Source organism: Haliotis asinina, chromosome 5 (assembly GCF_037392515.1).
Source record: "Haliotis asinina isolate JCU_RB_2024 chromosome 5, JCU_Hal_asi_v2, whole genome shotgun sequence".
Lineage (NCBI taxonomy): Eukaryota > Metazoa > Mollusca > Gastropoda > Lepetellida > Haliotidae > Haliotis > Haliotis asinina.
The window spans coordinates 26,057,962-26,080,570 of record NC_090284.1 but is presented as its reverse complement, the minus strand read 5'-3'; the positions used below and the strand labels follow the sequence as shown (position 1 = coordinate 26,080,570).

Genomic DNA, 22,609 nt, shown 5'->3' with positions numbered 1-22,609 from the left:
TCACTGCATTTGAAAGACTTCTGGTTAGTCATAAACGGAACACCACTTTTTTTAAAAAAAAAAAATATATTTGGTTAATTAATACCAAGCGCTCAAAAGTTGCTAAAAAGCTGTCTGCTTCTCTCTCACCGGCAAACGAAACCGGAGACAGGTTACGTAACTGTCGCCAGAGCCCTACAATGACATCATAAAAGGAACAATTTTCAGTTAAATGTATAGAAAATGTGTAGGAAGCTCGTCATTTTGCTGATTTCTCGACGTCACCAAAGACATGCCGAATTGTTGTGTTGCCGTCAATTGTTCCTTCGGGTCGGGTGATGGTGTCACTATGCACAGATTTCCACTGGACCCCGTAGTTTGTGCTTAAATTGGTTGTTAGTATGTGCAAAGTGAGCTTTGTGGAAGCCTGTGGTATATACTAAATTGGATGGTTCGTCCCCAACCAGGATAGAAAATGGAGTTCAAGTTTCATCGAGTTTATAAAATTAAGACTGTTTACTACACATTGCTGACCAAAAGGATTTTGCATGGATATAATGCTTTCTTCCTTGGAAACGAGGTTGTGGTCAAAGTGACAACATTATCGTAAGTAATATTATATTGACCCCTTATATTGACCGCTTCCAAGAGTGATATTGTTATGTTATAAGCAATGTCATGTAAAATCCTAATGTCCATCAATAAAATACATATTTTACTACCAGTGAAAAGTAATTTTGATTTTGTAAGTTGGTGAAAACAAACTTAAATAGCATTCATCCTCAGACAGGGTGCCGCCATTTTTGAAAATCATGAAGTCACGGACTAAAGTCCGTTAGAATTGTTGAGATTATGATTTGTTTTCATCAAGTTAGAAAATAAAAACTACTTTTTACTTGTATGACACAACTTTTAACATAAGGACTTCTTCCAAGGAAGCAAGGTGGGGGTCGAAGTGACATTTATATTGCAAGCAATATTATATTGACCTCCACCTCACTTCCAAGAGTGAAATTGTTATGTTATAAGCAATGTCATGCAAAATCCTATTGTCCATCAATAAAATACATATTTCACTACCAGTAGAAAGTAATTTTGCTTTTGTAAGTCGGTGAAAACAAACTTAAATAGCATTCATCCCAAGACAGGGCGCCGCCATTTTTGAAAATCATGAAATCAAATCCATTTGAATTAATGAGATTATGGTTTGTTTTCATCAAGTTAGAAAATCAAAACTGCATAAATATGTATTTGAATCATGACCAAAAGGAGTTTGCATGACACAACCAGTAACATAACCTAAGCGAGGTCGGGGTCGAAGTGAAAATACTGTGCGATAAATTTCTTCACTTGCTAATTTTACTTGGTTTGTATCGTTCACTCAACAGTATGTAGACACTTGTCAATATACGTCTTTAAACTTGGTCTCATAATCCTAATTACTTTATAATCATACTTGCATGCATTTTGAAACTTAATAAAAAGAAGCGATCTGCGAATGTTTAACAGGAATTGAATATGTAGACATTTCATAGTTTGCCTATATGAATCATAATTTGCTCACATGCACGCCCTAGTGTATGTCATCTGCATCATTACACTTAACCACGAAAACAATGATTCTGTTGAAAGCTATGACAACTTAATAGAAACAAAAATGCAAATATTAAAATTAAAGTTAAAGGAGCAATTTCAGGCTGTTACCTTGTTCGAGGAATGTATCCATCAATATCCACAAAAACGAGTGATATGTAATTCATCTGCAGATTTCCCAAGTGATGTGTCTTTTAACAGTCTAATACGAAAACGTGATGTACTGTTTCAGGTTTTTCACATTGCTGTATAGTTTCAATGGTTACCCAAGATAGCACACATGGCAACTAATTGCATAATGTGCGCCATTCTTTTTAAAAAGTTATTTAGTTAGCCAATAATGAGCAATCAATCAATGTATTGGCGATTTATCCTTTGAAAGAAGGGTGTTGTTTTACATAGACACAGACACGACAGAGTGTATTCAGTATAGATTAGTAGATGTACATACATAAATACTACCTTTTGACAAATTCCCCATTTAAATCCGTGTAAAACTAATTAATCAATCAGCGTGTTATCAGTTAATCCTTTGATCGATCCAGACACAAGAAATGCCAAATGGGGGCCTTTGTCGGGTAATCTAAGTGGCGTTGCCACTAATTATACCTGTTATAAATTCATTAACTGAGCATCAAGTGAGTGATGACAAATAACCTGTAGGTTTATACCACTTAACTCGAATTACAACCTAGCGATACCAAGTGATTTTGACAGAATCGTCTATGAAAACAAGGATTGTAACTTGTAAACTAGGCAAAGCAGGAGACAAAACTAAATGATAGTAGATTGTGAGAACATATAGCTTTCATTTTTCTCAACATCTTTCGCAATTTCAGGTTTGTACAAACCTGTAAACGAAATAGTTTAACCCCTGAAATGTAGATGAATACTGCACAGACCCTCATTTCTATACCTACAATTACGTCACGGAGATTGGTTGAAATTTCGTTTGTGGTTGAGAATGTGCACTGTTGACAAAAAGGTCGATTTAAGTTAATTAAAGGTCGAAATGAGTAGTTTTAATGGTGGGGTTCATTTATAGCGATGAGTAGTATAGGTAATAGTGATTCTGGACCACTTTCAAGAAATGTCTCTACAAAGCCTTATTTACTAAATAAGGCTTTGGTTGGGCTATTAGCTCTTGCTACTATTACCCCTACTATAAAAAAGTTGGCGGTAATTACCGTGACTTGGCAGGCGGTAACACTGTGCCGTACGGTACGATCAATAATTCTTCTCTTACAAACCCCCTACCCGGCCCACCCCTCAAGTAGTATAAGTTAGGTTCGTCGGCTTTCATATCCACTTTATCTATGTTGTAAGTTTTGACCGACCATATAGGATCGGTGGCTCGCTTACGGCTATCACCCTCGTGTTCCCCCGGCTGGTATAGATACCTCACTAGGGCCCTATCTGGTATCTGTTTCTCCTTCCCACGCAATGGAGCGGCCGACTCTGCAACTATTGATTTTAGTTTGATAGCGTCTGCCGGTTTCTTACCGGTGAGACGGGTGACTTCATGGTTGATTGCCGACACCACCTTGGGTAACCTCGTGACCCATTCAGTCGATCGTTTTCCAGGGGTGGTCATCTCCCTAGCATACTGATAGCCGAACAAGCGCTCAGCCAAAGTCCTATTAAATCTCTCAACTATGGCTTGGCTGCGATGGGCTCCGGCCGTGCCACGCCTGACCTTTGTATCGTGTTTGGCTAGCAGTTGTGACACGGCACCCATGAACTCCCGTCCGGGGTCAACTTGCAGCTCTGTTGGCCACGTCAGCGGACTGCGTTTGTATATGCGTTCGAATCCTCTGGCTACCTGGGCCGAATCTTTCGTGGTCAAGGGTTCGGCTTCCTTGTAACGACTGGCTACGTCCACTACGGTTAAGGCATACTTGTACCTCTTGTCGTGGGGTAGGAACAGTAGGTCTGCCTGGTGAACGCTATTAGGTTTGTTAATACCGAACCTCCTTCTAGGCACGTAGCGTGGTGCCGGCAAATAGATCTGCCACAGGGCTTGTTTTTCAAGCCACGCTTTGGCTTCCTCCGGGGGTACTCGCGCTATTTTAGCTAGCTTATCTACTGCGCTAGCTCCTTTCCAGTACCCACGCGGGCTGTAGTAAATAGCCTCAAATTTTTTCATGTCCATACGCGTATGTGTTTATACCATCAATAGCTATCCAACGTTTCGTGTCCATAGGCGACAGGGACGTCTTGTTTATAGTCAGTCCGTATATCTTATGTCCATCACTTCTAAGTGTGTTCATTTTATGTCTAAAGGTACGGGTCTTGAACAGGGCTTCCTTGAATCTGGCGTGTTTGATGTGTTGTTTCACCACATACTTCTTAACCCCCTTAGCCTTCCGGATCTCGCTATTGTCGGCTTTCAGTATGGAGTACATCTTAGGTCTCAAACCTATGTACTCGGCTATGGGCGTGCCAGCACACTCGTCCTTCATCTTACCTAGGACCTTTTTATTTACCGTACTGTGCATGGCATGGGTCTTAGGGTAGTCGCTGGTGTCGTATAAATCGATGTGTTTTTTCATGTCCTCGTACACGTCCTCGGTTCGAATCTCCATCAGCAGGGAATCCGTGTCAGTGTACAGCACTTCACACCTGTCGCCGTACTGTTTCTTGAGCTCGTTGTAGTAAAAGTCGTACATCAGGTGTTTGGATAAATCGAGGATGCTCATCCCCACGTAAACAGGTCGGTTGAATTTTATGTGGCTTTTCTTCATGTGTAGGGCAGCCAGGTCGTCTGTGAATATCTTGCTACGGTTGAATGCCGGACTGGCTATCAATTTCCTGAGCTTGTCTTCCTCACTAGATCTAACCAGCTTCACGGTCACGCGTTTCCTCAGGTTCTCCATAGTCTTACCAAACACCGAGTTGTTCATGAGCTTGTAGAGATTTTTCTCGAAATCACTGGTGGCTTTTTTTCGTAGGTCTGTGTTCATTCTGATGTAGGGCTCCATCCATGGGCTCTGGTCGAACATGAGCACCCTGTGTATTTTGGCCAGCCTCATACCCAACGACAGGTACAGCTGTAGGTTGCGATAGTGAACGATGTACTTGGTCTTATTCATTAAGTTAGGCACGAGTTTTTCAACGTCTGTCACACGACCACCTGACAAGTTATGTTGGTACTCAGACATCCAGTCTGGGTTAACCCTCATACGTTCGGGTGCAAGGGGATAGCTGTTGTGCGATGCGTGTAATGCCTTGGGATACTCTAAGTCAACCTCGAGGATATAACCTTTGTTCGAATCTGGTGCAATGCTCATAACATCAACGTGGGGTACCCATTCGAATCCCCCTGTAGGTAGATACTGGCTCATGGCCCAGCCGTACAGGTTATTTGCGTCGAGGTAGAGAATGTGATTGGTTGGTTTGTTAGGATCGTAACCTTTCACGTATTGATTATTTGCTTTAGCGTATCGTTTGGATGCCATGGAAATCCCACCTCGCAAGCCTTTCTCAATGAATAGGTGCATGTCGTAATCTGTGAGCAATTCTAAATTAACTCCGGTCTTTTTAAGCAAGGCGTCCCACGACAGACCTGGGCTGGTGTAATACCATGCGGGGTCGAGTTTATACTGCTTGAAACATGTCCGCCGAAACGTCTCGAACACGTCGGCTAACAGCAGTACATCTGTCCTCAAGTACAGGTCGTGATAATCGCCCAGGTTCTTACAACCCAGTTTATTCCATACGTTAATCGCGTGCGAGTAATCGTCTCGTGAGACGGACGCCTCATTCAGCTTGCTATAAAAGCAGTCGATAGGAGGTAGTCTGGTCTCGGTGAACTTGACCCAACTATCCATGTACTCATATGGGTACACACCCTTCCTCATAAGCAGGGGTCTAGTCTCGGCGTCTGTGTATCGATCGGTGATAGGGAAGGTATTGTTGGCCTTGACCAGACTGTCGAGTGACGACAGGAGGAACTGAAACGAGTCAATGAACCTAAGTCCGTTTAAGCTGAAGGAGATGTATCTCTCCATGTTGTTGGGGATGCACGTTATATTACCATCGATTTTCGCGATGGCCTGCATGATCAAGTGTGAGTCGTACCCTCTCAAGTTGTGAAAGACAACGGGGATGTTTATTGTCTTAGGGTTGATTTTAAGCTTGAGGTTGCACGCGTTGTGAGCGGCGCCTCTATACTTACCAGTTATGTGACAGTGATCTCTCACCGAATCACCGTTAAGTGGTGATTCACACACGTGACAGTTAGTGCTACTAGCGTGATCTAGCCTGTCGGCTCGGGTCATACGCATGGGAACGATTCTATACAATGCATTCCTAATAATTTTTTCTTCCTCCTGCAAGCACTTTAGAAACCTTTCAGCCGCGTCAGGACCCCTATACACTACCGGAGCTTTCGTTTCCCCGTCACAACGGACGACAATGTACCCAAAACCGCAGGCCTTATGTTCCTGGGTTTTGTGGGTGAAGCTACCCCCACTAGGGGGTGTGGGGGAATCCCCACCCACAACTAAGGCTTCGAAGTCGGCGTATATAATATAAGGTACAGACATTTGGTTCTTGTGGTTACTGAATTTTAGGATATTTTCACCTTCCTTAGGCATGTCGACTCGTATGGCCGTCTGCCCCACACCTTGACAATCATCCCGGTGGGATTCTAATAAATCAGCTCGACTGAAACCGTGTAGGCATCGCTCACAGAAGTGTTTTTTCCCTCTGTATGCCGATTGGTCACACAACAGCCTGCTAAAGTGTTTTATCCATGTGTAGTGATACTTTTCACCTCGCTGGATCATGAATATATTAATAACTTGGCGATCCTTCACCGGGCTGACCCTGTGTACTATTGTTGTGTTACCTTCGTGCCCAAAGACATTTATAGCCAGATTATTCTGTTTTTCTACTTTAGTGATCTGGGATATGGGGGTGGGTTCATCTATACCATCCCAATTAAGCCCATCATCTTGGGGATAGCTAGAAAGCCTATCTGAATGAGTGCCAGCTGGAAATAAGGCTGACCTGATAGCTAACCTAAGGCAATCGTTTCCTCTATTCTTAACGTTTACTATGGCATGTTTGTTCCTATAGTAGGGAGGCAAGGCTAGGTATGACCCGCCTCTGAACGGCACGTAGTTAGCTATGTCTAGATAGACGTTATCGATTTTATCCACAGCCCACCCGGACCCCATGTGCGTGTAGCGTTCTAGGTATTCTCGTATCTGCTGAAAACTGGTATCGATTGATGCGTCAATGGTCTCTGTATGTGTGGCGACCTCTTGTTTGCCTCGGAAGTAAGGTTGAACATACTCAGTGACCCCTGTGGTGCCCTCCTTATCGAGCGACATTTTCACTGTGATCTGAAACTTGATACTTCCTAGATTATTTAGTTCCTGGTTGACCTTATCAGCTATCAGAGGCTTGATATCTATAATGTCTATGTTTCTATCAACGTGCATGCGCCAACCTCTCAAATAGTTACCTACAGCGCGCTCAGTGCGCACGAACTGTAGGTCAATAGCTCTATTCTGTCGTAATAATTCTACAAGCTGTGGTTTTCTCATACGGGAATACCCGCCTAAACCCAAATCGTGTGCCTCGGTTTTCAGTTGTTTTACAGTGGGAGGTTTTGCTACGGGGGCATGTGATAACAATGCGGTTAACCCGGCTCTCCCCAGGTGTGAATAACCCGTGTGTCCAAGCTGTTTCGCTTGAGCTTTTAACTGTTTTACCGTAGGAGGGGCTTCTAAACCTAGTAATCTCAACAATGCTGACTTCCGCATTCTAGAATACCCGATAACACCTCTCTGTTTTGCGGCCCTCTTGAGCTCGCTTACAGTAGACATCGTGTTTACACCTAAGAGAACTAATGTCTAATTGGTTCACAGTAAGGGGAGGTAACTCTTAAGTGGCTATCTTGAGCAGTCGCCTACGTTCTTTTATGTAGCCTTTTTTATTCTCGTATATGAGTTGATGTCTGACTACGTTCGCTCCGTGAGCTTTACATAAACAGTAGTGCCCTTTAACCCCGATACCACACACAGAACACGTGTAGTTAGGACTTCCCATATGGAAACAACAGAACCCCTGATTCCTGCATTTCCTACCACAGGCCTCGGTCTTCCCCATAAGTATATATTCGCATCGGTATGGAGCGGGTCTCATGTTTACTTATATAGGTATTTTAGTTTAATTGCTTCGCAACCAACGCAGTAGCTGCTATACCCAACACTATGAAGCCCAGTTCACGATTCATTTGTCCCTTGGATGGTGTGTAGTACTGAGCGAGTGTGGGTTTATTGAGCGGTTCCAATTGTTTACCAGTTAGTAGATAGTATTCTTTCATTGCTTCATCGACATCGTTGAATGTTTGAACGGCATGGTTTTCACGCGTGAGTTGTTCGTTAATAAAATCGATCCTCTGGAGGCGTTTTTTAGCGTACTCGGCCTGTGCTCTTTGTAATTTCTCAGTAGCGAGATCGTGTCGCTTCCTTTCTTCCTGTATTTCAGCCGCGTGATCATCTCGTAGTTTCGAGAAGAGGTAATTACTCCCGGAAAATGCCAGGGCATTCACTAACGCCCCACCGACCATCATAGCTATCGTGGCCATCCCTATATTTATTTCATTATATTATCAGGTATTATTCCTTGTTTTACTAGGATGTCTTTTGTGGCCATCGCCATACCAAGGTTCATTATGAGCATACCCATATCCTGCAGGTTGAAATCTAGCTTGATAGTTGGTTGTTTAAGCACCATTTTAGTCAACCGAGCGTACCCTACTGCTAGACTGGCTACCACTGTGGCGTGGTATGCGTCGTTGACGAACGTTTTCCCCTCAGACATTATGTATATGATATAAAATATTAAAATTATAACATGATATGCGGATCAATAGTGGGGCCTGCCGGCGGCGTGGGGGTATCCACCTCACGGTTAGGGTTTCCCTCACGTGTATATAACCACGAGATAGCCAAGGCAGCAGTTACGCCTACAGCCAACAACAGTCGGGTTGGGTTGGTCACTTTATGTTGGTTACACCACCGTTTTTTACCGGCAGCTACTCTCTTAGGATTCTTCTGCCTGGTTACTGTTGGAGGTACCTCCACTGGGGTCACTGGTTCCTGTGAAGGGGGTACCACCACTGGGGTCTCCTCCACTGGGGTTTCCTGTGCAGCATCCATCTATACTATTATTATTATTCTTTCTCTCAAATTGACAATGTTTTGCCGTGATAATCGCCGCCGTCACTGGAGCCAACAACATACCATATTTGTGGTACAGCCCGCAGCTGATAGAGCTCACGGCGTGTTCGATAAAAGGGTCTTTCTCGAGGTCCTCCCACAGGTAAAGTCGGCGCTCTGGTGGAATGGGAAGGAAGTGTGATACAATACCGGTGTATATCTGGGTCATAGCCGATCCTATTGTCTTTGTCATTTCTGCTCCGAGCCGGGACTCGTATCTAGCGTACAGCTTATCGATTTCTTCGGCTGACATTTTGTGAATTTTATCCGGGGTGTAGTCTCCAAAGTAATGTTTGGCTTTTCCGCCAACAGCCAACGCCACCAGTTTCTCTCGCTTTGGGGAATCCCCCACACCCCCACTGGGGGTACCCCCCAACTGTTCGAGCAATTCCTCACACTCCATCTTATAATATAACAAGTAAGATTTAGTTTTAACTATATAATACCCGATGCAGACAAAACACAGAGAAATGAAAGTTAAGTTGCACACGACAAATACTTCAAATATCATAGCTTTGCTTAGCTTTGCTTAGCTTTGCTTAGCTTTGCTTAGCTTTTGCTTAGCTTTGCTTAGCAAACTATATATGCTACTGGTTGGTCGGTCTTTAGAACGAGCTTAGCGTGTTTAGTTTCAGCGAGCTGTTTCTTTACCCGTTCCCGTTCTAATTTACTCATCACATCGTTCTCTCTCAAACACTCCTCAAACGAATCCCTGTCCTTACAGTGAAATAAGGCCACCCATCGCGTCTGCTCCCTGAGGTCTTTCAACACCGAGTTGAACTTCTGCGTTAGCACCCAGACGCTGTGATTTGCATGCCGGCCGGAGAAGGCCAGGTACGATAGCATGTCTCTCTTTTTTGTTATCTCGCGATTAGCGCTGCAGTCGTCCAGTATAAACAGCGTCGGTTCCCCTTTAAATTTCTCGTGAAGAGCTTTCAACCAGTCCTGCAGGCGTGTTCCAGGGTCGATTTTGTGTACGTCCGGGTCCGTCATCACCCAAGGTCGCGCGTACGTTTTATTCATGCCCAGAGTAGGGCACATGATAACGATGTTATCGAACACATCCTTGTAGTAACCCTCCAACATATCCAACACGAAAACGGTCTTCCCACAGCCAGTCTGCCCGCATATGATAGCGCAGTGTGGGTCAGTGGGTAGTTGTGGGTACCCCTGGGGGGTGTGGGGGTCTCCCCCATCAGTAGATGGCTTGCACGAATCTCCCATTGTCTATATTAAGTTGCGCGTCCATAATAACGTACAGATATAATTTCAACTTACCAGCGGTTTGAGCCTTCTTATTAATCTGGATGGTTATCCCTTCGCTGCCGTTATCTATACGGCGCCCGCTACCGTGCAGTTTATCATCATCCGTGGATCGCATGTCCAACCATAGGGCGTACTTGGTGGTCAGGTATTCACCGATCTGCACGGAGCTTAGGTCCAGGTCCTTTGTTATGTAATCCCCCACTGGTAGCTTTTTTATCTCATCCCACTGCTGGTGTGGTCTCATACCATGACTGAACAGCTGGTTGGGCACGCCCTCGATGGTCACTTCCACCTTTTCAATCTCGGGGTTGAAAAACTTCTCGCTGTCCCTCTGGAATGGCTCGTAATCCTCCACGGGGACGACCAGGATACCTTTCATCGATCTCGCCGGCACGTTCAGGTTGATATTCCACACAGTGTCGCTCTTATCTCGCACGACTGATCTATGTCTCAGTACGCGATCGTATAGGATAGCCATCTTCCCAGAGTACTGACTTCGAACCTGCCTGGCCAGCTCCGGGCTAGTGACCATGTCGAACTCCAGAGAGATGTTGTCTATGGCATAACTGGCCTCATCACCGTTCGGCGTACGCACTACTTTGCTATAGTCGTTAAACGTGAGCTCGTATTCGAGCCTATCACCCAGCGCGGCCTGGTAAAACGGCGCGTGTCCCGTGAGCAACTCGAAGTCGAGCGGCACGCAGAATCGATTCCCGTATGCTAGAGCGATAGCCTTTTCACCGTCCGATAGCTTGTCTTGTTGGTCTTGCGTGAAGACATACCCTATGCGCGCCCGGGTTGATTTGCTGATACCCTGGTACACATCATTGACTCGTTCTCCATCGCTTTTCCAGAGATCCTTGTAGCAGTGAAACACGTCGCTGTCGTCGATGCTCAGCACCTCGTTACCGCTGATCTTGACGGTCGTTTTCTTGATGATAGCTCGACCCACGTTCCGCACTAGCTCGCGTTTGTCGTTGTCGGAGGTCAACGTGATATTGAACGCCAGTCGAACAGTGCCTGGTACAATGAGGTCATTCTCACCAAGGTTTGGAAATCTAACCAGCAGAGTTTGATTCTGGTCTATCTTGCTGGGATTGTTGGTGATGGTCACCGACTGTCGCACGGCTCTGGCACCTAATGGCTCTCTCAATTTTCTGAAAGGATCTAATTTTCTACCGTACATTGTTATATAAAAGAAATATATTTTTAATACTAATGGATGAAGACATACCTATGGATGAGATACCGGGCGCTAGTGCCCAGGCATTCGATGATGAGCAGGAGACCTCATTTACTAGTTCACCATTGAACCAAGAACTCTTGGAAACAACGGTAAATGATTATTTCGAAAGTTTAAGAAGAGATAAAAACTACGTTGAACCACAGGGTCGATACCATAAGGATTTTTTTATTGATACAAAGGGTGTTCTACGCCTTAAGTCTGACCCAGGGGTTGACCTCTTTAACAAGAGCAATAAAAAACCACTGGCCTTGTCAACTCTAGCCAGCCGCTATGGTGTTGAATTTATCCGTAAAAATCTAAACATGAATGATTACGGTGGTGCAATACCTAAGGTCGTTAAAGAAGATCTGCAAGCTACCAGATCCCACCTCACCACTAGAGATGAAATGACACCACAGCGTGCTACAGAAGCCTCAGACAGCATAGAAAAACTGTTGAGCACCTACTGGGACAAACCGTTACCGGGGTTTGACTTTCCGGTAAGGGAACTGCGCGGCTTAGACGAAGCCGTGAAACGCGTGCGTGGAGAACTCGTGAACAACATGGGGAAACTGAACGAAATCGACGAGCACATCGCTAGGGAAAAAACCAAACTCAACGAAACTGAAAACGATGATATGAAGCGCCGTATCAATGAACGACTACGCGATTTAGAAGACGAGAGACGTACACGATTGGAATCCGCTTCCTCGAATCGTGAACAGCTTCGATCCCAGATCAGTCGTATTCGGGAAACAATCGATAGAATACTGAATGAGGATACAACTTTAGCCAACAGGATTCGGATATTGTTCCGGGAGCAAGGGATCACCATCGCCAGCATTCTAACTGCATTGGGTTTCATCATATCAACCCTGGTGGTGTCACTGACGGGGGGAACCCCTGTGGGTCCTGCCGGCGGAGGGGGAACTCCCAGCGGTGGTGGTGGTGTTAAAGACTGGATTAAAAAACTCGGGGAAGGCCTAGCTAAACTGGCTGGTAAAGCCGCCGAAGCCCTTCCCGGCATCCTGGGTAGCATCGTCTCGTGGTTGTTGGGCGCTCTGTCTAAAACTGCCATGTGGCTCAGTCAAAACCTGTGGGCAGCCATCGTCGCCGTGGCGGGTCTGGTGTACGTAGCGGCTAAGAAATCTTTAACCAAATAAGTCCCAAAGTTACCCCACCAACCACTAGGGCCGTTTTATTATCAATATGCTGCTGATAGGAGGCCTGCATATGAGGGGCCACCTCCTGTGGTGTTGGTTGAACTTTAGACTCCGGAGGTGGCGCCACTATACCCTTTTCACGTGGTGGGATGTGTGGGATATAGGGGGTGTTAATATCGGAGTTGATACCCAACTTTTGATCCTTCGTGGCTATAACTATTTTGTTGTTATAACCCACCACTTTTTTTATTCTCAGTTGCATATCACTCGGGGCCATGTACAACCCCACGCCGAACACGTAATTGACTTTCGATCTGGCGTATTCTAACACGTTTTGGTAACGGTCGATAGCCCTCGGGAGATCAACTGGAGAATTGATAGCATCCTCAACGTTGGAAACGAATTGTGTCTGAGCGTCGTAAGCAGTTCCCTTACCGAGGATGTTAGAACGCGTCATCGACTGCGCACCCAACAGCGCCCACACGTACGTTCGAATCGAGTCGTTCAAGCGTATTGTACCAGCACGAGTGAATCCTTTCGATGTTTTTGAGATCATTTTAGTCCAGGCTGTGGCTGCATCAGGACTGGTTTGCTTTATACAGCTGACATGGATCTTTTCATTCGTTGTGGGGCCTGTAAATGTATGCCGGTTTGGGTTGTATGAACCATCTTTAGAACCGGCATAATATTTTCCGGACCTGTAGAAGTACACGAGAACTATACCGAGACCATGGTTCACACCAGGAAGGCGAAAGTCTTTATTCGTTGGAATCTCAAACTCCCCACAAACACGTTCATAAGCGCGTCTATCATAGGGGTTATTCGTCATACTCCACGCTTTATCTTGGGGAAGAGGAGCACTTATTTCCTTCAATATTCGTCTCGTTTGATAATAAATATGAAACAAAATAACCGCCTTACTCAGTTCGTCTATACCGTAGTCTGGTGTCACACCCGACCCTGTCGTCGCACACCACACAGCAAAGTTGAGTTGGTTCTGCCAAAACTGCATTGGGTTTTGATTCCAGTTTACCACCGCCTGCGCGTTATTAACGGACACGACATACTTTTCAAAGATATCAATAAAGGTTGTTTTAAACCCCGTACCATCTGCATTCACCACGATTTTCAAGTGTGCTAAATCCATATTATAATTTATAATTCATATATTATAATATGTACATAACACTTCCAGGAATAACGAGCGGTGAGGCCGTTCAGCTGACGCACGCGATCGATAACACGTCAGGTCAACTCGAAGTCGCACTCTGCGATATCACCTACCTACCGCAATGGACTAACATTAATATCAGCAACAATAAGCTGTTCGTCAGTGGAACTCGCAGCCAGATAACTGACGGCTACTACAGCGTGTGCTCTCTAAACGATGAGGTCTTCAAACCCCTGGGAGCCGAACTCAAGATGAACGACTCAAACGGTACAGTGGTGTTAATCAACAATGGAATAAACCCTTTGAGGCTCGGCCGACCATTAGCAAGGATGCTCGGTATGTCTCCTGACGAGATAAAACCAACAACAACCGTCACAGGCACGAAGTTACCCGACCTAGTACCGTACCGAGAGCTGTACATTCATCTCGATCAGGTGAGCACAACGTATAACATTCAAGGAGGCCACCCTTCCACTATATTGAGAGCAGTGCCGGTGAAAACTGAGAAATTCAACGACGGTAGAACCGAGTCGTTTTCACCACGGCAGTATAAGAGATTAACCCAGGGTAACATACCTGAGCTGACAATATCGGTGTTAGATATAAATCATAATCCTGTAAATATAGGATACCTCAGCTTAACACTTCATGTAACATGACCAGCGCACAAGGGCCCGGAGTGAAAAAATGCGTCAATATCGGGATCTCCGACCTCGGAGACACACGCGGTTTCGACGCTCCCGGAGTAGATGGTAAAACGTACGCCTTGCAACTGAAAAACAACATTTACAAACGCGTTGAAGTCTCCTCCGGTGGAGCCCTAAGCGATGTAGTAGATACCACAAGAGCAACAGTAAACACTAAGTACTCCCTTGTCAACATCGGTGATAATAATTGGGTAATATACCCATCGTTCGGTGGTAAACTGTTCGACTTAGACGATGTTGAGAGCACTACCGTCGTCAAAAACAAACCATATATGCTCGTCTTCACCGAAGATGACAAGTGGGTGTTGTTACCCGATAACAAATGGTTTCTCAATATTAAACTCGTCTCCCCTTACGTGTTCACGGATAACAAAGACAACCACCTAAACAAAGTCGTGAACAATGGAACCCTGCTCGTGGCTTACGTCCCAACTCAGAGACGTAGTATAGTCGTCAGCCCAGTCAACACTATGGCAGCCCACATGCTATCGAGTAAACCGGCCATGCAAAACGTGAAATTGCAGTTGGTGTCTGAATTCGAAGGCGTGGTCAAGATACTAGAGGATCTACCGGCAAACTCAACATTGTTCATCAAAGTCTACCTAGGGGAACCATCGGGGAATGATGTCGAGATCGTGAAGGGGATCAAACTCGGGTGGGTGAAACGACACCAGTTTCAAGTTTGCAACGTTTACGTGCGGGTGGGTGTCGACTCCAAGACCAGTCTGCAGGGGGTCAACGTGATCGTGGAAAACAAGATATCACTAATCAATATCTTCCTGCCTGACAACATACACTTCATGGGTATTAAGTTAACCCCTGAATTATTATCAGAAAACCAGTTGGAAATTATATCATAATAGTATAATAATGACCAGTCATCATCCCAACACTACACTTAATGACCTGGGAGATACGGAGGGATTCGATCAGCCTGGTGAGGAAGATGAATTATACATCCTACACTTCAAAGACAACGTGTACAGACGGGTGTCGTTATCAGATTTAAAAGAACCCAAATGGTTGATCAACTTAACAATCGCCTCACCTTATATCACATTAAACGAACTTGGGACTATCGCTAAGATTAGGAACAACGGCATCTGGGCCGGGGATTTCATTCCGGATAGTGTAGCCATAGGAACTACTAATACCGAAAAAAATAGGTTAAGGTCTACATTAAAAAATAAATTAACATTTAACAATTATCCTGCTAACTTAAGGCCTGATATATACACCCCTTTCACACTCATCATAGAAGTCTTCTTTTTCTATTTAGGTAATGAAAACACCTCAAAAGTACACCAAATTTTACCCGGGGTGTCAATACACTGGTTTGACGAACACCAAGACCAATATTGTCGTATTGTTATACAACAGGATACCCACGGGGGTCCTATAAACCGCTTAATAAACCTCAGTGGGGTTTTTATTACAACAGGAAATTCTATTAACCTCTCACCTATTACCCTGACTAGTAATCTAGACCTTATAGAATTCAAATTAATTGATAGAATATTAACTGAACCCCAATTAAAATATCTTTCAAAATATATATTATAGGATGGGTCTGTACCCAGTCGTAGAGGAAGTAGCGAAGACGTTGGAAACCGTAGATGGGTTCCGCTTGAGGCAGTTATGTGATGTGAAACGTCAACTAGAACAAGACCGTGACACGCGGAAAGCATTATGTAAAAAGTACAATAGAGCTTTCAATATCGTGGACGGGGCTGACACTGCCCTTATGGCAACCAGCATGGGACTAGGGGTGGCAGGTGTTGGGTTGTTAACCACCATCGTGGCTGCACCTATAGTGCTAGGTATTGAAATAACGGCTGGGGTGACAGGGTTGGTAGGGTTGGCGCTTAAGTTAGTATCACGCAGACTTAATCGTAAGGCATTGAAACACGACGAGATCAGGGTTCTGGCCGAAGCAAAGCTGAACACAGTGAGTGAGCGAATTTCCACGGCACTCTCTGACAGTAAGATCTCAGAAGAGGAGTTTCGTTCAATCCTATCTGAACTCAAAAAATATAACGGAATGAAACAAGATATTCGGTCCAAGTCTCGTAAGTCTGCTATCAGCGATGACGAGAAAAAAAAGTACATAGAACAGGGGATACAAAAAGCCCAGCAAGCCTTTATTATGAACACCAAAGAGATCGTAGGCGGTTCACGTTAAACTGTTTCATCGATATAAACATAACATAGGGGCGATAGCGAGCCACCGATCCTATATGGTCAGTCAAAACTTACAACATAGATAAAGTGGATATGAAAGCCGACGAACCTAACTTATACTACTTGAGGGGTGGGCCGGGTAGGGGGTTTGTAAGAGAAGAATTATTGATCGTACCGTACGGCACAGTGTTACCGCCTGCCAAGTCACGGTAATTACCGCCAACTTTTTTATAGTAGGGGTAATAGTAGCAAGAGCTAATAGCCCAACCAAAGCCTTATTTAGTAAATAAGGCTTTGTAGAGACATTTCTTGAAAGTGGTCCAGAATCACTATTACCTATACTACTCGATGTCAGCAAGTGATTTTGTATTGGTACCCTCCTAGAGTATATGTGATCTTTAAGATTAGTATATCAGAAATGAATCAGTATCCTCTGTTGCTATTTTAAATATAGTCTAAGTATGTTAAGTGTGCTGTATTAGGCATGAATCTGTTTCCAACGCTGCGCTGATATCTGATACAATCACCACAAGAAGATTCAGTGTCTCCAACATAAGGAGCGATGGGATACCATAGTGGTTGAAGCATTCGCTCATCACACTGAAGACCTGGGTTCAATTCCCCACATAGGTGTAATGTGTGAATCCCATTACTGGTGTCCCCAGCTGCCGTATTTCTGGAATATTGCTAAAGAATTTTTTTTTTCTCTCTCTCTCTCTCTCCTCTCTCTCCTCTCTCTCTCTCTCTCTCTTTTTCTCTCTCTCTTTCTTTCTCTCTCTCTTTCTCTCTCTCTCTCTCTCTCTCCATAATTGATTTTCTGGGAATGTGAATAACATGACTGATAAAGAAATTATTTTTACATCCAAAACTGCAAGACACATGTGAACTTTCGTTGCCATGACATTGTCATTCATAATTTGATGGTTGGACTTTGTTGTTTACACCTTGCACTTCAGTAGTCCAGCTTCGTAATGGTGGCCAGTATGTACTGTAGTTTGCAGCAGTTAGCAGAGCTCTAGATATGCTTTCGGCTGCGTGGTTATGATACCCACACTTTTGGGTATTCACAATTTCAAGTGGGTATCTATAATTTTTATAGTTGAAGAATTAGGGTATTTATTTCAAGTGACATCTTTATGAGGTGCGATATTCATTTACTCAGTAGTAGAGATAACACAAAATGCTCCATGTTAAGGATGAATGACAATTAATCCCACTTTAACGACAATAGCCAGCTTTATTCACTTGTATTTTAAGAAATAATATGTGCCTTTGTCTTCTTCTGTTTAGGTGTGACAAGAAAACGATACCAAGGTCGCTGTTAGACGATAGAAAAAATGTTTTACACTAATAGTTAATTTTTTTTAAAAATGCTGTTTGATTATTGGGTTAACATTTACAGCACTTAATTCATGATATAAACCTGTCCTGATTACACGCTGCCATTTAGGAAGTGGTCAAATGCAACATATGTCATATTTGGGATTTCACTTCCTCAGTAAAGTACAAATTCTAGTACTTTGACGACTTCCTAAATGGCAGCGTGTAATCATAGCTTTCGGCCGTGGGAGCCGTGCCAATTCACACTTAGCAGAGGGGCACACAAAGTACGCAGTCTAGACTACCAGTTGTCCGACTTTCATTTTTGTGGACGTCGCGGTGGCTGAGTGGGTTAGGCGGCTGACTTTGTGTGCTGGCGATTAGGTGCCTGACTCTGAGGGTGCGGGTTCGAATCCCGAATGGGACTCAACCAAAAAAGTACTAGAATATGTACTTTACTGAGAAAGTGAAATCCCAAATATGACATATGTTGTAAACCTGTCCTAGCTGGCACATTGATAGATAATTTAGAAACAAACATAGTCAAGTAAATGAGATCAAACACATCTGTCATCATTTTCCTACATTTAACAGTATTAACCTGAGATAATTCTATTGTTATAAGTTCATTAACAATATCACCGGCAAATGATTATGATTAATTCATCCAGCAGTCCTCCATTGAGGTTGTTCTCTGTTTGTAGCGTAATACAACAAGTTATTTTACTTTGAGGATATGGTAGTTTTCAACCAGGTATGCACGCCATTATCAGTTTGTTTTCAGGACATGTAGAAAGAAAATTGCTATTTGACGGGTCGCTGTTTGTAGATGGGTTGTTCAGTGAAGGGGTAACAAACCATGACTGGCATTCTTTTTGCATGGCACATCTTAGTTGTGTTTAGCATTATTCAAGATTCTTTACTGGTGAAGAATGTAATAGATGGAAAAACTTAGTTTTAATTGGCTTGAATTGATAAGATGATTTTGAGATATTAAGTATATGTGTATTGTTTTTTCAACTCAGCATAAATATAAATATTTAGTGTGTATAAATACACTGGCAGTTATTTTTCTTGCTTGTTTAATTTTTTTCTACCACATATGGAACAACACAGCATATCTGGAGCTCTGAATTAGTTAACAGATGACAGCCTGAAATATGGAATATGATGGTGTGTGTCAACCAAGACATCAATGTTATTTTCAATACCAAGTTTTTTTTCTTGAATTCTAAGTCATTGAATTAAGGATTTGGTTGTTTTCTGTCTTTCAGAGCAGCAGAAGTACCCAACGAATGATGTTTGCGCCGCCAAAACTCACTGTGGTGTCAGTTTTTACCAAACTCAAGGATATTGCCAATATGACAGGGCACTCGGTGAGTTTGAGAGTGAAGGTTTTATCTCGAGGAAAACCTTTGCTCCTCATGGAAAACCCAAATGAGTGTTTGAACAACAATACATTCAGAGCTGTACCTTAATTTGTCACAAGATGAAACTGTCACTCTCATTATCATTAGTCATATATGTGGCTTCATTTAGTTTGCTTTTTGCTAAAAATCATATTTGACTGTGTGAAACTGTAAATTATTTGTAGAAAGCATCATCATCACATGTCTTTAGGTGATGACCAAGAAGGTGGAGATGATTAAAGGATTATTTGTCGCCTGCCGACAGTCTGAGGCTCGGTATATAATCCGATCGCTTGGAGGCAAGTTGCGAATCGGCTTAGCGGAGCAATCAGTACTTACAGCACTAGGGAATGCAGTCTTCCTCACACCTCCAGGGCAAGGTAGGTGAAGGTTACCTCAGTTGGAAGACATGTTTGGATCTCTTGTCAAGGCAGACTACTTGTTTGCTAATGAGGACTAATGTGATATGGCCTATTGATTCAGCGTAAATTGTGTGCCGTAAATCAACGAGGAAAGTATCTTTGTGAAAAGTTTAATTCATCGCTTCATCAATCTCTGATGGAAATATGTTTCACTATTTGTGAAGCCCTGTTCAGATTTTGTTGACCTGGTTGATGCAGTTACAAATTGATTTTTAAACCACACGATGTATGGAAACATGAAGGACATCTTGTAAATGTATTACCCTTGTGGTCATTTTTTAATGATTTTTATGGGGAGAGGGTTCAGATTGATGGGTCATTTTGAAGGTCAAGGCCATTCTCATAGTTCACCCAAAAAGAACATTAATTCTAATTTTGTGAAGTGGCATGTTCGTCTGGTCATGTGACCTGTGTAAAGGTGAGCTGTAAGACATATCTTTTGCCACTTACAGAGTACCCTCCGGAGATAATTGATGCTGGGAAGGGCGTACCTGCTGATACCCTCAAGAAGAGATTGGATGAGGCTGCCCTTGTGATCAAGACAACCTACTGGTACAATATGACTTGTCAAGATGACCTATTGGTAGAGTCTTGTTTGTTGGGTATGACTTGTCATGACACCTGTTAGTTGGGTATGGCTTGTCAGGACACCTGTTAGTTCAGTATAGCTTGTCAGGACCCCTGATAGTTAGATGTGGCTTGTCAAGACACCTGTTAGTTAGGTCAGTGCACCTGATAGTTAGATATGGCTTTGATACACGATGCCATTTAGAAAGGGACTAAATGATCATAGCTTTCGGCCGTGGGAACCGGGCCAATTCACACTTATCAGAGGAGTACACAAGTACGCAGTCTAGACTACCAGTTGTCCGACTTTCATTTTTTGTGGAAGTCGCTGTGACTGAGCGGATTAGGCGGCTGACTTTGTGTGCTTGCGATTAGGTGCCTGACTCTGAGGGTGTGGGTTCGAACCCCGAATGGGACTCAACCAAAAAAGTACTAGAATTTGTACTTTACTGAGAAAGTGAAATCCCAAATATGACATGTTGTAGATATGACTTGTCAGGACACCTGTTAGATGTGGCTTGTCAAGACACCTGTTAGTTAGGTCAGTGCACCTGATAGTTGGATAAGGCTTGTCAGGACACCTGTTAATTAGATGTGACATGTCAGGACCCCAGAATGGGAGGGAGTGAGGGCTATGAATACTGCCCACAGTGAACTTTGGGATCTAGGTCTGTGCATGCTGGTAAGAAACAAAGAGTATTAGATAGTGTCCACTATGGTTATCTTGTATTTTCTTGGATTACATGCCATTACACAACAGTAACATAGCTGGAGTATTTCTAACTGCAGTATAAAAGAAGACTCACTTGAATAGATTACAATCCCACCAGTGAAATAATGTGTAAAGCACCTAGGTGATCCAGCAAAAATCACTTCACATCCACTATTCTAAAAGCATGTGACATCATCTGTTTGATGATGGGCAAGATGTGCCACCTGTTCTCATTTGTGGTATGAAGCTAATATGCAAGAGAAAGCTGAAAAGGTCCAGATGTACTCCTAGCTAACGCACACTGTTCAAAGGGGAGTAACTCTGCACTGCCGTCTCTTGTCCCTGGTATGAGATATACATTTCTGATGTTCACACATGTGTAATATAATATTTTCTTGCAAGTTCATTCTTTTTTAAATCCCTGTGTTTGTTTCATCTTGAGTAGAACCTATTGTTTTGGAATAGGAGATACATGTTTCATTTAACTTTGTTGAAACTTGTTTGCTTTGTTACCTCCCTTTGACCACTTTGGGAAAAGCATTACTCAGTACGTGCACTTTTGAAACTTCGTCTGGGAAATTTGTTCCTCCTTTACAAATTAACACAAAATGCAGCTTTCACAGAAAAAGTTTGCTACTGAAGAAGATTAAATCAGTTTTCTTTGATTCTGGGTATTTTGCATTAGACCATCTTGAGGTTATGAGTGAACCATTGATAAAATCTTCCCTACTCTGTTGTCATTGATAAAGTCCTCTGGCTTTATTTTGAATTCTTATTTCTTCAAATTCTGAATCTTCTTGTGCAGGGGTAAGTAAAGACTTGTTGCCTGCATCTCCCAAGTTACAGAAACTCCTCAAGTTACATTTAGCCCATGTATCTCTTGTTGTGTTTAGTGAGTTGCCGAACTACGACACTATCATCCCAGTGCTGCTGAAGGAGGGTCTGGAGGAGCTGCCCAAACACTGCAAGCTAACTCCAGGTATGATATCCTCAGCTTCCTCTCATAGCAGCATTAAATGTAATCTGTCATTCAGCTTCTGTTGATGCATGCCAAGTCTACATCCTTGAAGAGATATTGCTGAAAGACGGCCGATGTAACTTTATACTGATGTAACCATTTGTTGTGATGTAACCACTGGTTGGTGCATCTTGCTTTGAAGATCTGGTCTGGGGTGAAATGAGGTGAATTGGGTGTTCAGGCACACTTACTGGGTTGACACATGTCATCGTATCCCAGTTGTGTAGATCAGTGTTCATGCATTGATCACTGGGTTGTCTGATCCAGGCACGTTTGTTGACAGACTGACGCCATCTAGCAGGAATATTTCATAGTGTGGCAAAAACTAAACACACTCTCATTCACTCACACACCCTCTCACTGAAATACTAACCCCTTCCTACTCAAACATTCCTGTGATTTTATTGTCTATGTGACAAGTATGGCTGTGGTGTTAATGCTTTCTTCTCAAAATGTTCAAATTCTGCCATCAGGCTAATGTGATTTTGTATTTTACAGGTATTCCCCTGAAACCAATGTTAGCCCACCCAACAAAGGGTGTGAGTGAGGTGCTGCGGAGGTTTGAAAACATGGAATTTACCTGTGAATACAAATATGATGGGGAGAGGGCACAGGTGAGACAGTTACAGTATTCATTGTAT

General features: G+C 43.4%; 1 protein-coding gene across 2 annotated transcripts in view; it reads left to right on the top strand.

Moving 5' to 3' along the window:
- LOC137283272 (DNA ligase 1-like) overlaps positions 1–22,609 on the top strand; it is an 82,576-nt gene that overhangs the window by 50,815 nt on the left and 9,152 nt on the right. For both annotated transcript variants that reach the window (XM_067814714.1, XM_067814713.1), the window contains exons 13-17: positions 19,115–19,216; positions 19,461–19,629; positions 20,124–20,223; positions 21,844–21,929; positions 22,467–22,582. In XM_067814714.1, coding sequence (XP_067670815.1) covers positions 19,115–19,216; positions 19,461–19,629; positions 20,124–20,223; positions 21,844–21,929; positions 22,467–22,582 — 573 coding nt within the window. The remainder of the gene's footprint in view (positions 1–19,114; positions 19,217–19,460; positions 19,630–20,123; positions 20,224–21,843; positions 21,930–22,466; positions 22,583–22,609) is intronic.